Source organism: Gadus morhua, chromosome 13 (genome assembly GCF_902167405.1).
Source record: "Gadus morhua chromosome 13, gadMor3.0, whole genome shotgun sequence".
In the NCBI taxonomy this organism is placed as follows: domain Eukaryota; kingdom Metazoa; phylum Chordata; class Actinopteri; order Gadiformes; family Gadidae; genus Gadus; species Gadus morhua.
In genome coordinates, this window is record NC_044060.1 from 8,236,873 (window position 1) to 8,251,312 (window position 14,440).

Consider the following 14,440-nt stretch of genomic DNA (forward strand, 5'->3'; position numbering starts at 1 on the left):
AAAAAATTATTTTGGTGGAGATTGAATTAATTATTACCATTTCAGACAGAGGCAATTTAAATGCATACATTTACTTAAATTTAAATAAGTTTAGCCTCAAGTGCAAATTTTCATATTGCTGAATTATCCCTATGTCTGTAGGTGGAATAATTGCAAATAGAAGAAAGCAATACAATCTCTACCAAAAAAGTGTTAATTAACTGAATGCTATGCATATACATTCATGTTAGATAAATTAAGTTTTCCTCATTAGAATATCCTTACTTCTCCCTTCATCATCAAAGTCAATGCAAATGTTTTAGGATTTCCCCCAAACCCCCTTTTTGCCTGCTTCTTGAAAGTTTAAAATACGTTTGCATACTAATTTCATAATCCCCCATACATGATCATATACTACAAATCCCAGTTGCTGATGCATCACAGAAATGAATAACATTAGATATTGATGAAACGCGTAAATATATAGTCTTGAATTTAAGTAGCCTTAATCAAGAACATCATGACATCTAATATGAATTCCGTCAGTGCTGCACTATTATTAAACAGTGCCAATTAAAGCGAGACACACAGATCCTAATCTAAACCCAGACATAAAAAAAGATAAAGCAGTTTTCATTAAAATTGTATTTCCTTTTGAGCCACAGTCCACATGTGATTCGTAATTCACATTTTTTAATCTGTGCGTCAACATATCCTCAGACTCAGACCTCCTTCACATACGCCTCAACATTTCCGTGTGTCTGTGTGTGTCCTTGTTCAGAAACTGGTCTCGCATATAAATCCCAGCAACCAACACTGCGAGGGGGGCAAAGCAAGCAACTCCAGAGCATGTGTCGCTTAACATAATGAAAGACATTCTGTAAAAACTTAGTTATAAATACATCATCATCAAAACCTCACACGACCACCACAGAGCCCCAGAGCTCTCTGGTGTACAACGCATCTACTTTCACAGTGTTTGTCTGTTCAGTGTTAAGGTGTCGTCCCCCAACCCCCCCATGCCATGCAACAACCTGTCCCTACAGATGCCTCACGTTCAGTCACATCACACCATGCATCCGTCCAATGCCTGTGACATCACCCCCCTCTCTAACCCCCTCCCCCCCCCCTCTCTCTCTACAGTCCAAAAGTGCTTGATTTTCCCTGCAGCATTCATTCTTTCATTAGATTTTTATCTCCCTCACTAAAACCTCATTCCAGTGTTGCCTGATGCTTGAACTTGCTTTCACTGAAAACGATGCTAGAGTTTAAACGCTACGTCTTGTGTCAGCAAGTCTTTCGATTTTTCATCTTCTTTTTTTTTTCTCCTAATTATTTTTGTAAACTGCTAAATATTGACATGAGAATGCTGTTTATATATTTAGCAAAGTAACCCCCTCTGGGGCCTCCCCTGTCACGGTCGACTTACTGCTCTCCCCTTGCCCCGAAAATGCCCCTTTTTACCCCAGAGAATGCGGGTCGCTTGGTGACCCCGGCCAAGAAGCTGGAAGAGACCATCCGGCTGGCGGAGCTGGTGATAGAGGTCCTTCAGCAGAACCAGGAGCACCATGCAGAGGTGGGCGAGAGACACTTCCTTCCTCTCTCTCTCTCTCTCTCTCTCTCTCTCTCTCTCTCTCTCTCTCTCTCTCTCTCTCTCTCTCTCTCTCTCTCTCTCTCTCTCTCTCTCTCTCTCTCTCTCTCTCTCTCTCTCTCTCTCTGACTCTTATCCTCAATTGCCCCACAGTGGCGCCTCTGTGGTGATTCTCAGTGGTCTGTTAATGACACTGTTTTGATGCGGACGGTAAACTAAAGTAGAACTCTGTCTTAGATTTGGTTTAGCAACGCGCTAATTGGACAGCATGGGGCGACATGCGACGGGGCTTTTTAGATTACAAAGAAAATGATGAAGTCTACGCAGCCCGCCCGACTAATTCATAATTCACGACTCACTGGTGCAATGTTATGTAAACGGATGGTTGCCCTAAAAGAGTGGAAGTATTCCACTGTATTCAAGCCAGTCAAATTATAAGTAGAGGCACACGTACAGCCTAATATCTGCTGCCGCATCGCCTTTTTTGCCATTTCTATTCTATACCTTATATTAGACATAGATCTATAATAGATCTATTATTATTGTAAAATCAATCTAAAAAAATTGCATTACTTTTTACCATCAACTAAGGTACAATGTTGCACGCCCCTGTAACGCCGCCAGCGCGGACGTGTTGTAGCATGCATAGATATATGGCGCTCAGTAAGACCTAAACCAATGTGACCTCACGCCTGTGTAGACCAAGCGGGTTCATTGTATCTCTCTGAATATGCTTGACAGGCTGCAGTCACAAGTTCTGGAGATCAATCGGTACAGTATTGCTGTTTCTCTCTCTCTCTCTCTCTTCAGCCCCCCCTCCCCCCCCCCCCCTCACACACACACACACACACACACACACACACACACACACACACACACACACACACACACACACACACACACACACACACTCCCATCACTACCCCTTCCCCTCGCCCCCTTACCAACCCCTTACCCCCCCCACCCCCTCTGTATCGCATGTGCGCCCCTATGGCTAAGGCAACTCGTAGGAGCCAGGAGAGCACAGTGCACCCCCCCCCCCCCCCCAAACGCAACACCGTGTGGTGTTGTCCGCCGTGACAGGCAGAACGTCAGGACCCCTCCGGGGGTCCGCTCCGACGGCGGCGCTGTAGCTTGCACTAAACATGTCGTGGTCATAGAGCATGTTCCATAAGACTCTCCTCCTCTCTCTCCTCGGTATCCTAGCATGCTCAACAGACTCAGACCTCCCAAACCGCTGGTGTGTCCCGTGTGAAACCCCCAGAAAGTCCGAACCCCCGCCATGAATGTCTCCACTCCATCTGATGGTCTCGTTCACGGTTGCCAGCATTCTCCTACCCCTCCTCCTCCTCCTCCTCCTCTTCCTCCTCCTCTTCCTCACTGCCCGGCTCTTCTCCTCCATCTCTCTGCTTCCTAGTGGTAGTTTATAACCACGCCCTCTCTTTAGAGTAATGTCTGGAAGGTACTTAATGTCTCGTCTCCCTGTGTCTTCACTGTTCATATGACGTGGGGACTCTCCACACAGGGAAAAGAGGTATGTAGTTAAAACAACAACCCTCCCCCCTCATCCCAACCAGGTAATGCTTTGTGCATGTGCTGCAGATGATGCCAAGGACCCCCCCCCCCCCCCCCCCCACACACACAAACACACACACACCCCTCCCCCTAACCCTCCCAAACCCCCAGCCCCCCAACCCTGTCCCCTTGCCTCACGTATGGGTGCAGCTCTTCAGGCCCCGTTGCTTTAAGACTGTTACCTGGTTACCGTTACTGTCAGCCTCGCCAGGCTCAGCACCCGGGGGGCCCCTATCACATCGCGGGGACATCATGTGATGATGTCCCTCACGCCCCGCGCTCTCTCTCTCTGCCTGTCTGCCGCTGCGTCCCCATTCCTCCTTCACCCGGCAGTCTGATGAAATGAGAAGCGATCGAGTCGTTCCCCGCGGCCCTTCCATTCCTGTCACGCGTTCACTCCTCCAACGGGATGGACGAGCGCTTGCGTTTGCTGCCTGCCGTACTAAAGCATTAGCGTTTGCAAACAAGAAAAAAATCAAAGCATTTAGCCTTAAGAGGTAGCGCAGGTAAGTGGACAGTGGACGGACAGGTGAGTTCCCCACACATCGTTGTGGTCCAGCTGTGCAGGGTGATTACAAGAAACGCTTGAGATCATTAACAAACCGAAACTAAAAAAAAACCAAAGCATGCCGGGTTCCATAATGTGAGATAAGAAACAACGCGCCTCTTCTCAATTGTCACACTCTTGAGTCTGGCTTCTACGCTTGGCTCCATTAGCCTGAACCAAGACTGCCAGCGGAAGCAGCAAGCCTCGGATGTCATGGGGGAGAATTCCTCGGAGGAGACTCCGCTCCCCGAGATGGACGACGTGTATTTACGAAAGAAAAAACCACCAAAAAACAAACAACACAACTAATTGGGAATGGCAGTGCTGCTACGCACTGCAGTCCTTGGTGCGCCTGGAGAAGGGATGCCCGACATGCATGCCTCATGTTAACATCTTAACGGATCTGAAGGGAATGCCGGTTGAATATGAATGCTGGACGACCCTCGTCTTGAGACCAGGAGCATGCGTGCAAGAGTTCCACCTTGTGCATGAGAATCAACCCTCTCACATGCAGGCGTCAGCCCGGGGGGGGGGGGGGGGGATCTCTTCACGATGATGTGTACCATTTTGACTTCATGAAACCGCATGATTCAGACGCACATGAGTAACCTAACAGGAGCACACACGGCGTTTGAGGCACTGATGATGAACGGCCATTAAGCTTAACACGTTCTCACAACGAGGGGCCTACGCAACATTTGTGAACACTTTTTTTTAATGAATCGCTTCTTAATGGTCGCAGAAAAAGCACGCTTTTTGTGTTCACACTCCCATGTGGTTCCATGTTTACTCCACCCTCCCCCACCCCCCTACCCCAGCCCTCGAACGTCGCGGACGACTCGCTCATCGACCCCGCTCTCTCTTCTCCTAGGCCTTCGCCTGGTGGACGGACCTCATGGTGGAGCACGCCGAGAACTTCCTGGCCCTCTACGCCGTGGACATGGACGCGGCGCTGGAGATCCAGTCCCCCGAGAGCTGGGACAGCTTCCCTCTCTTTCAGCTGCTCAACGACTTCCTGCGGACAGACTGTGAGCAGCCTGCGGCAGTCTTTATGACAGCCCCCCCGTACCCCACCGCTACACTGCATAGCATTTGTTTCTTCATGTCTGCAGAGTGACAAGAAATCTCTTTCTCTCTCTCTCTCTCTCTCTCTCTCTCTCTCTCTCTCTCTCTCTCTCTCTCTCTCTCTCTCTCTCTCTCTCTCTCTCTCTCTCTCTCTCTCTCTCTCTCTCTCTCTCTCTCTCTCTCTCTCTGTCTCTCTCTGTCTCTGCCTGCCCTTCTCTCCTGCTCCTGCCTCTAATCCCTTTCTCTCCCTCCCTCTCTCTGTCCTCTGGTCTTCTGTTTCCCACCCTTCTTTCCTCCCCCTACCAAGATCATCTGTGCAATGGAAAGTTCCACAAGCACCTTCAGGATCTGTACGCCCCCCTGGTGGTTAGATATGTGGATCTGATGGAGTCCTCCATCGCACAGTCAATTCACAGGGGCTTTGAGCGCGAGTCATGGGAGCCTGTGAAGTAAGGAGCAGTTGGTTCAAAATAACTCAGCCGTCAAACGGTGGTTGGAGAAGGCGGTATTTTTTTTCTCGTTTTCTCGTTTCCCCCACACCCTACTTTTTCCTTCGAGTGGTTACTAGACCGATATGTGTGTGTCTGTGTGTGTGTGTTTTATTTATTTTTATCGTACCAAAATACATTGAAAACATGTCCTCCGTAAGGAGTTATTGATGCGACCGGCTCATATGTCGGAGCGCTTTCCTCTCCCTCCGTTGCGGACGGGGCGCTGGGTGGACTGGTAATCTCAGTCACCAGAGTGAGAGGATCTCTGTACCTCTCAGGCTATATCTCTCTATCGCTATCTATTTTGTTATTTTTCATTCTTTGATATGGTTTCTTTTTTCTCATGGCGCTAACATGTTTTCTTTAGTACTTTTTTTGTTTGGAAAAGTAAGGAAGAATGTGGTTGGACAACTAGAAAATACTTTTTATTTCCTTATGCTTTATTAACTATTATTATTATGTGCTTTCTTCTTACACTGCTTTTATTACGGTATGTGTGTCTCACAAGTCAAGACCCTATTCCTGCATCTGTCCATCTTTCTGTCTCTGTCTCTCTGTCTCTATGTCCCTATGTCTTTATGTCTCTCTGTCTCTCTGTCTTCCTGTCTCTTTGTCTATTTGTCTTTCTGTCTCTCTGTCTGTCCGTCAGTCTTTATCTTTCACCGTTTTTTTGTGTCTGTCCTCTTGACAACCTTCGGTCTTGTCTTGCGTTCTCCTCTTGACTTGATTTAAAATTTGGTTCTTTTTTTGATGATGAGTGTGACATGGCTTTCTTGCATTACATTACCACTGTTATGGATTTTTTTTCTTTTCTGTCTTGTCTTTTCTACAGGAGTTTAACAAGTAATCTACCCAATGTCAACCTACCAAATGTCAACCTCCAAATTCCCAAAGTACCAAATCTGCCCGTGCCAGTAGCAGGACTATCAGTTAACCTTCCGCAAATGCCTAGCTTTTCTACCCCGTCATGGATGGCAGCTATATATGACTCTGAGTGTGTATTCCACAAGTTCACCGTAGAATTGCCAGTAGAAAAAACGAAAAGTAGAGATCTTGGTATGAAGACGCTCCCTTGGCGAAAATCAATAAGAATACCAATCAAATAAAATTCACAACAACAAAGAATTGCTCCTAGGATTCATTTAAAATGGATTATACGTAATAAAAAAAAAAAAGAAAAGATGAAAAAGTAAAGCGAATTTGCGATCAACTTGAAATTGCTAATACCGAAATGGATAGTATTGAATTGATCTTCATGCCAAGAGCTTTATAGTTCTTTAGAGTAGACGGGGGGGGTCTGTTCCCTTCTGATGAAAGGCTGCGGTCCTCTCATTGGTCTCAACATGCATGCCGTTGAGCTGAGGTACAGAGGCACCGGCTGTACACACCTATATTCCTCTAAGGCCATTTGGAAGGAATGCGTCAGGATTGACCCTAAAAAAAAGAAAAAAATCCTTTCAAACATCGTCTTAAAGATGCTCTCTTTTGTACAACGAGTTCCTCTGTAATTCTGAGCGAGAATCCCACTTGCAGTATAATGACACCCGGTTATATCACACTACCCCCCGATCCCAAATCTTTAGTTCCCAGGAAGGGCCAGAAGGGGAATAGGATGCAGGTGGGGGGGGGGGGGGGCTGAACGGAACTTGAAACCGGTTCTCTAGTTGACCTGGCAGCCCCCTGGAGCTGTGCTCCGGGTGTGTCAGCCTCACCTGCTCGTCTTCCTCCCTCTGTTCCCTCCCGGCCCCTCCCCCCCTCTCTCTCCCACCCCCTGCATCCTTCTGGTCTGACTGAGGGCCTTCTAACCAGGACCCAGAGCCCTGTTAGAGCAGGCCCTGCATGACATGGTGCCCACCCCCCCAGGGGTTCTCCCTGCTGCCCTGGTGGGGGGGGGGGGGGGGGGGGGTCATGGATGTTCAGAGATGGCATGTGATGTCGGGGGGCGCGGTGGCTTTCTCTTTTCTTTTGTCTGTTCAAAGACAAAGAGAGCCATTGGGATGTGGATGAAACGTATCTCCTGACATCGCTTGCGCACCCACCCACCCCCCCCCCCCCCCCCAACCCGTAACCAAACAGCGTGATAGACTCTGTCACCCCCCCCAGCAGTGGTGGTCCACCTGCATGTTCCCCCACTGGCCATCTCGGTCAATAATCATACTGCTATGGCATGGTTATTGATTATGTTTGGGTAACCCCCCCCACCCCAAAATCACCACCACCACCACCACCCCCTCTCTTACCCCCCCCCCCCCCTTCTCACTCCTTCGTTGCCGTTCCCATAGTCACCCATACACTGACTGTAGACAAAAGAAGGAATAAGAAATAAAACCGAAAAAAGCCTGTATTTGGGCTGCACCAGTCAGTCTATGGCCGGCGTCTTAGACAGAATAAAGGTGTGTTGAGGTGTAGAGGACCTGCATCCCTCTCTGCACCCCCCCCCTTCCCCCCTTCTCCCCACTCCCCACCCTGTAGCCACCCCCCCCCCCCCATCCACCCTTTAGCCCAGCAGTGACCTGCTATTCTCTAACTCCTGTGTGTGTGCGTGTGTGTGTGTGTGTGTGTGTGTGTGTGTGTGTGTGTGTGTTTGCATCTGCGTGTGCACGTGTGTGATTGTGTGTGTGTGCGTGCGGGTATGTGTGTCTACGTGTGTTTGTGTGTGTGTATCTGCGTGTGTGATTGTGTGTGTGTGCGTGCGTGTATGTGTGTCTACGTATGCATGCGTGTCCACGCGTGTGTGACTGTGTGGGTGTGTGTGTGCATACGCGTTGGCTCGTATGTGTGTGTATGTGTGACTGTGACGGAACGTGTGTGCGTACGTGCATGTGTGTGTGTGTGTGTGTGTGTGTGTGTGTGTGTGTGTGTGTGTGTGTGCAGTAACGGCTCCGGCACGTCCGAGGACCTGTTCTGGAAGCTGGACGCGCTGCAGACCTTCATCAGGGACCTGCACTGGCCCGAGGACGAGTTTGCCAAACACCTGGAGAGCCGCATCCAGCTCATGTCCAGCGACATGATCGAGAACTGCGTCAAACGGTGTGGAGCTGCGTGGTGGTGCCGTTAGCGTGTGTGTGTGTGTGTGTTTGTGTGTTAGCATGCGTCTGGGTCTGTGTGTTTGTGTGCTAGGGGTAATTCACACCCAAAGTGTCACGTGAAGAGTAGCATATGGGACACGTCATACGCTTTGTTAAAGCGGGCGCATTGATCAATGTTGCCGTTCACACCGGCTCGGATGTGTCCTTCACTTTGTCTCTGTTTGTCCTGGCTGCATGTGTGACTCAACTGGAATTTGTTTCCTACAGATTTTCCTACAAAACATACGTATTTAGTTGATGTCAAACTCGGTATGCATCCACCACATATCTAAATGGCTGATCTAACAGTCCTGATTCCTGGTTTTAATGAATGCTAAAGTAATCTCCATCCTCCATCTAAACAAAGGGGTCTCTAAACTCATTGGAAATGGTTGACGAGGAAATGAAAGATTCATTGATAGCTGGGTGTAGGCAGGGAGCAGGGAGGGTTTTAATGAAGTAGACTTGGTGGTGGTCATAGACTTTAATAATGAATACTGACAATATTAAAATGACAGAAGTGATGATGGGATTGGTATGAATTAGACCTTCCACATACGCTAGGCTTTCATTACGCTTGTATTTTGAAACAGGGGTAATTTGTTTCGTGGAAGACTGAAAGAAAAGGAATGAAATGGAAGAAAAATAACTGACAAAGAGAGCGGGGCCAGATGGCGAATAACCGTTAATGTTTCAAGACACTTCAGCCTGGAGTAGGACATTGTAACGGCACCTGACACATTCAACTTTATTTCTGTTGTAAATCACCTGGCAGCACTCGGATGGCGTTTGAATCCAAGCTAACAAAGAGCAGCAGGTCCACAGACTTCCGCATCTCTCCATCAATATGCACCATGTTCAACGTGATGGTGGACGCCAAGGACCAGTCGGCCAAGCTGTGTGCTATGGAGATGGGCCAGGAGGTAACACGCCTGGGTTAATGGGTTTGGGTCACCTGTCAACAGAAATAAGGACCTGAGTGGGAGACATTGCAGCGTTTAAATCCCTTTGAACCGGCTCTCTTGTTTAAATGTCTTTCAGAAACAGTACCACACCCAAATAGATGAACTGATTGAGGAGAGTGTGAAGGACATGATCACACTTCTGGTGGCAAAGGTACAACAAGGGATTATCGTGATGACACGCCGTGTTTAATCTCCCTGTGAATCAGAATCACAGACAGATACCGGGTTGTTTGTGTTTCTTGTCCTAGTTTGTAGTGATTCTGGAGAGCGTGCTGGCTAAGATCTCCAGATACGACGAAGGCACTCTCTTCTCATCCTTCCTGTCGTTCACGGTGAGCCTCTCTCTCTCTGTAGACCCCACTGGCTCAAAGTAATGTCAAATGTTTTCCTTTTGAACACAAAAAACCATGCATGCCTTTGTTCTGATTGCAGGTGAAAGCTGCTTCCAAGTATGTGGACGTACCTGTAAGTAGGAAAAAGCCATAGTGTATAAAGTGGATGCATCTGTATGTAGGATAAAGCCATAATGTACAAAGTATGTGGATGGACCTGTAGGATACAGCCATAGTGTACCAAGTATGTGGATGCACCTCTGATTTCCATTCATTTGATTTTAAATGTTGTTAGACAAATGTCATCATGTTAACATTCAAGTATTGATCTTAAACATGCCATTCAGATTATCCTCCTTGCTTAATGGAAAGGAATATCTTTGTATAATCCCTGATTACAATCAGCCCTTTTTCCACCTCTGTACCTTGAACGTGCTCTGATATAAACACAAAGACGGGTGTCTGGCAGTAATGGGAACACATCAGCAGACAACAGCCAAGCGTCGCTGTGTCACTTAGCCGTCCCTGGCCATTACCTGCACTTTAGCATATGCTTTATTTTGAATGCACATCAGACAGCAGTTGCAACGACAGCTTGCCTCACCCACCCCACAATCCCATGAACAACACAACACATGGCTTTAGGTTAATAGCGGCAAACATATAGATTCCAAGCAGCCTCTACAAAAGGGCTGGGTTTTGAATTCAAAATCATATCAGGTATATGAAACACACACACACACACACACACACACACACACACACACACACACACACGTGCGCACGCACACCTGCACACACACACACACATACACATACACATGCACACACACACACACACACACACACACACACACACACACACAGGGTTCTCTCGTCGTGTGCAGCCACCCCCATGAATGCTGTTTGTCCGTCTCTTCCACAGAAACCGGGGATGGATGTGGCGGACGGCTACGTGACCTTTGTGCGCCACTCTCAGGACATACTGCGTGATAAGGTCAATGAGGAGGTGTATATAGAAAGGTTATTTGATGTAAGTAAGATGCCGTCCCCTCCTCATCACAAGGGAGGGTCTTTCCACAATGTGGTCAAAACAACAGGGCAGGAAGGGATAAGTTTCCATTTTATACCCCCGAAAAAAAACGAGGAGATGCACCTCGGCCAAGCGGGAGAGAACTGATTGTGGTTCTTCACCGACTGTGGCACCTTCTCTCTCTCTCTTTGCCTCTCTCTCTCTACTGTGAACCTCAGCTGCTGCCCCCCCTGTATTCTGGTGTGCATCACCACAGTGCTTTTGGACCTTTGTGTATGAAATCACGACCGCTGTACAATCAAAGAGTCCATAAAAGTGCCCCCTACAAAAGGATTATCTCAAGCAGTGCTCTCCGAGTAGAACCAAAATGATTTGCGCAACAATTTGTCTTGCTAAACTGGCATCCCGACATCTCTCGGGCTGCCAAGTTGGCACATTAAAGGGGGAACACACATCAGAAGCCCATCGCAGTGGCCGCTTTCTGATCGGAGCAATGGTGCTGAGTGATGTCATCACAGCATGTGGCAGCCAATCAGAAACGGCGGTTACGATGCGCCCCGCGGTTGAACAGAGTCCCTGGTTGCTCGGTTACCCGGGAGGACATGAAAGTGAGTGATGTCAGTAACTTTAGGGCCTCACTGGAGACACACTTTGTGTATCAAGCGTTTATGCTTTCTTTACATTATCATGCACAACCTGTTCTAACAGTCGGTTATACAGTTGGTACACACGCACACAGACACACACAGGATACCCTATGATGCTAATCTGGCCAGTAGAGACAGCTGTACACAGTTATATCGCTAGGGTACGAGAGCACTGCCTTATAAAGCCATAATCCTCATGTGATACATTGTACACTGTAACCTGTCTCCATACGTGACTTGAAGTATGTGTTCTACTGTGCTGTGCGTGCTTCATAACATTCAAGGCGAATGGCATGAACACACTCAGTCGAGTGGTGTGTGTGTGTATGTGCGTGTTTGTGTGTCTGAAAGAGGGTTGAATGCTGTGTGACATTTGTGTTTGTCTTTTACACTCAATACGTGATGTGTGTTAGTGTATGTGTGTGTGTGTGTGCGTGTTTGTGTGAGTGTTTGCGTTTAAGGCTCCTGGGTCTACCAGTTTGAGTGGACTGTGTGGTGTGCTGGGGTGTGTTCCTGGAGGAGTGGTGATCTTTGTGTTTTGTTGTGGTGTCCTGTGGGACACACTGGGATGTGGTTGTTTCTTTTGAATGGCTGTTCCACAAAGACACACAAAGTTTGGTCTTCTTGTGTCATTGATGCTTCCCCTGTGGTGAACCCCCTTGTATTTCTGTATTAGTTATTATATTGTTATTATCACTGCACAAACCGATATCAAAGGTAGTTATTATTAATCGTAAAGGGTCATTCTGTAAAGCTGTGTATATGTTTGACCCTAGTTTTATGAATGTTATAGTTTGTCGTGGTGATTGTGTTTTCCCCCCAGTGCATCTTCAGCCATCGTTTTTGCATGCCTTCAAACCAACTCAATGTTTGCATTGGTTTCCTCCGTATCTCTTTGCCTTTTTATCTCACCCCTTTCTCACCCTCTAATCAACACCATCCTGCTGCCTCCTCCTCCTCTCTTTTTATCCAAAAATGAAAAAAAAAAAAAAAGTGGCACTTATCTCAAAATGTTGCGTTGTTTTATCACATTATGTTGACTGGCATGGTTTTTTTTGAGAGTCAAATAATCTTCCTGTGTACATCTTCTAGCATGACCCTCTTCTCTTCAGAGCTGTTCCTCATGCGCACATACGACACATACGCACCCTTCTGCACGCGCTCAGCCAGATCTGCATGCACTGTGAGCTGGACAGGCATCTGCATAACCTCAAGCCTTCTGGCTAATTAAAACATAGAATAATATCCAGAAATAAAAGCGATGACCTTGTCAAACTAAAAACAAGAGGCTGTAGTAGTAGTCTCTATCTCTCTTTTTTCCTCTCTCTTTCTCTCTTTGCATCCCTGCCTACTCACACGTCTGACGTTGAAATTAGCGTGACTTTTCTCTAAAGTCGACGAGTGTTGACATGACTTGGGTGTGCTGTTGTCTCATAACTTCTAATGGGAACGCTCTCCCTCTCTCTGGATCAAATCTCTTCCGAGGGAATGAACGCTATGACAGAACAGCATGCCAGCCTGCTACCCATTTTCCTTGCTCATGAATTTCTTTTGCCAACAAACTCCAATCGACAATCTCTATTGGCATGTAGAGATTAAAAGTAGAAATGCTAACACACCTCACCTTTATTTTCAAACCTGTGGGGAACATATGTTTGCCTGTTTTGCCATTTCTAAGAACCTAGCTTCTACAAATATGTCAGAGACAACAATCTAAGAAAAATATATTACTAATTGAATTTGGACTTGCGTGCATATCCGCCATCTATCTTAAATTTGGGCACATGAATAATATTTTGACTTTTTTTTCCCCTTCTAAGAATGTAATAGTTTGTTTGCAATTATCAACCATGTTGTTCTGCAAGGGTGTGTGTGTGTTTGTGTATGCATGTGTGCCTGCGTAATTTGGGAATGGCATTGATTTTATTGAAGAACTTAACCTCAACCGCACTACCGTCTCTCCACTTAAGTTTGCTGGACTGCTTTAGAAATGCATTGAAATAGTAAGGAACTAGTGAAAGGAGAAGACCCTTAATTGATGAACCCACTCTCTGCCAGTTTGTCAGTGTCAGCAATATTAAAACATCGGAGATGATGGCTCTTTTGTCCCATATTGATCGCTGTCATGTTCAGTCCTAGTGGAGGCACGAGTGGATGACTTATATCCTCTGGTGTGTTCTGTTTGGTTGGACTAAGGAATGACTTGCTGATTGATTATTTGCTTGTTATTGCGTCACCCTAGGGCTGCATGTTTGCAAACCGTAAGATTATAGGAAACATAACAAAGGAAGCCATTATTTCTCGTCAAGGTAGACACCATCCAACGTTGCATAGTCAAGCAACCACTAGCTGAAGATGCATCATTTAAGCCCTGAAGCCCAGTAACCATATTGAATGATCTAATATCTGTTTATCCGATAACACGCGGTCATTGCATGGCTAAAGCGGCAGTCTTATGGTGACCGGCTGGGTTGAATGCAGGCCTGTTTCACGTGTGATGTTGAGGCTAGCCAAGCGGTGTTTAGGTTAGTGTGCAGGGCTGCCGATAGCGGGTATGTGCGTCCTGAGTGTGTGTGTGTGTTTTGCTGGAGAGCGCTGTGTTTGTGTGTGTTGCAGCAATGGTTCACGGCCACAATGAACCTGCTGGGCACCTGGCTCACCGAGCGCATGGAACAACAGCTCCACGTCTACCAGCTTAAGATCCTCATCCGGATCGCTAAGGTGACGCAATGATATTAGTTCATCGTAAGGTACACTGTCGGTACATTATTAGGACATTATAAGGTACATTATATATATTGGTTCATAATAAGGTACACTATTCATATTAGTTCATAATAAGATACACTATAATTTATTACTACATTATTAGTTCATAATAAGGTACACTATAAGAACATTATGAGTTCATAATAAGGTACACTGTCAGTACATTATTAGTGCATAATAAGGTACATTATTCATATGAATTCATCATAAGGGACATTATCAGTAAATCATTTGTTCAAAATAAGGTATATTATTGATAATTTTTTTGTTTTTAATAAAGTACATAATCCATATATTATATTATTAGTTAATAATTAGGTAATTAATCATTCATTATTAGTTCATAATAAGGGATTGTATAAGTAGATAGTAGAGTAT

The 14,440-nt window shown here is 46.4% G+C and overlaps 1 protein-coding gene across 13 annotated transcripts in view; it reads left to right on the top strand.

Annotated features, from left to right (window-relative positions):
• The window catches only part of cadpsb (Ca2+-dependent activator protein for secretion b), a 64,773-nt gene that overhangs the window by 48,282 nt on the left and 2,051 nt on the right, over positions 1–14,440 (top strand). For 5 of the 13 annotated variants that reach the window (XM_030375090.1, XM_030375077.1, XM_030375081.1 and 2 more), the window contains 13 exons: positions 1,449–1,555; positions 2,312–2,341; positions 3,096–3,104; positions 4,564–4,720; positions 5,065–5,206; positions 6,081–6,242; positions 8,123–8,278; positions 9,092–9,239; positions 9,358–9,432; positions 9,530–9,613; positions 9,714–9,746; positions 10,539–10,646; positions 13,910–14,014. In XM_030375090.1, the coding sequence (XP_030230950.1) occupies positions 1,449–1,555; positions 2,312–2,341; positions 3,096–3,104; positions 4,564–4,720; positions 5,065–5,206; positions 6,081–6,242; positions 8,123–8,278; positions 9,092–9,239; positions 9,358–9,432; positions 9,530–9,613; positions 9,714–9,746; positions 10,539–10,646; positions 13,910–14,014 (1,316 nt within the window). The remainder of the gene's footprint in view (positions 1–1,448; positions 1,556–2,311; positions 2,342–3,095; positions 3,105–4,563; positions 4,721–5,064; positions 5,207–6,080; positions 6,243–8,122; positions 8,279–9,091; positions 9,240–9,357; positions 9,433–9,529; positions 9,614–9,713; positions 9,747–10,538; positions 10,647–13,909; positions 14,015–14,440) is intronic. The other 8 variants (XM_030375082.1, XM_030375086.1, XM_030375088.1 and 5 more) reach the window with 2 other exon arrangements.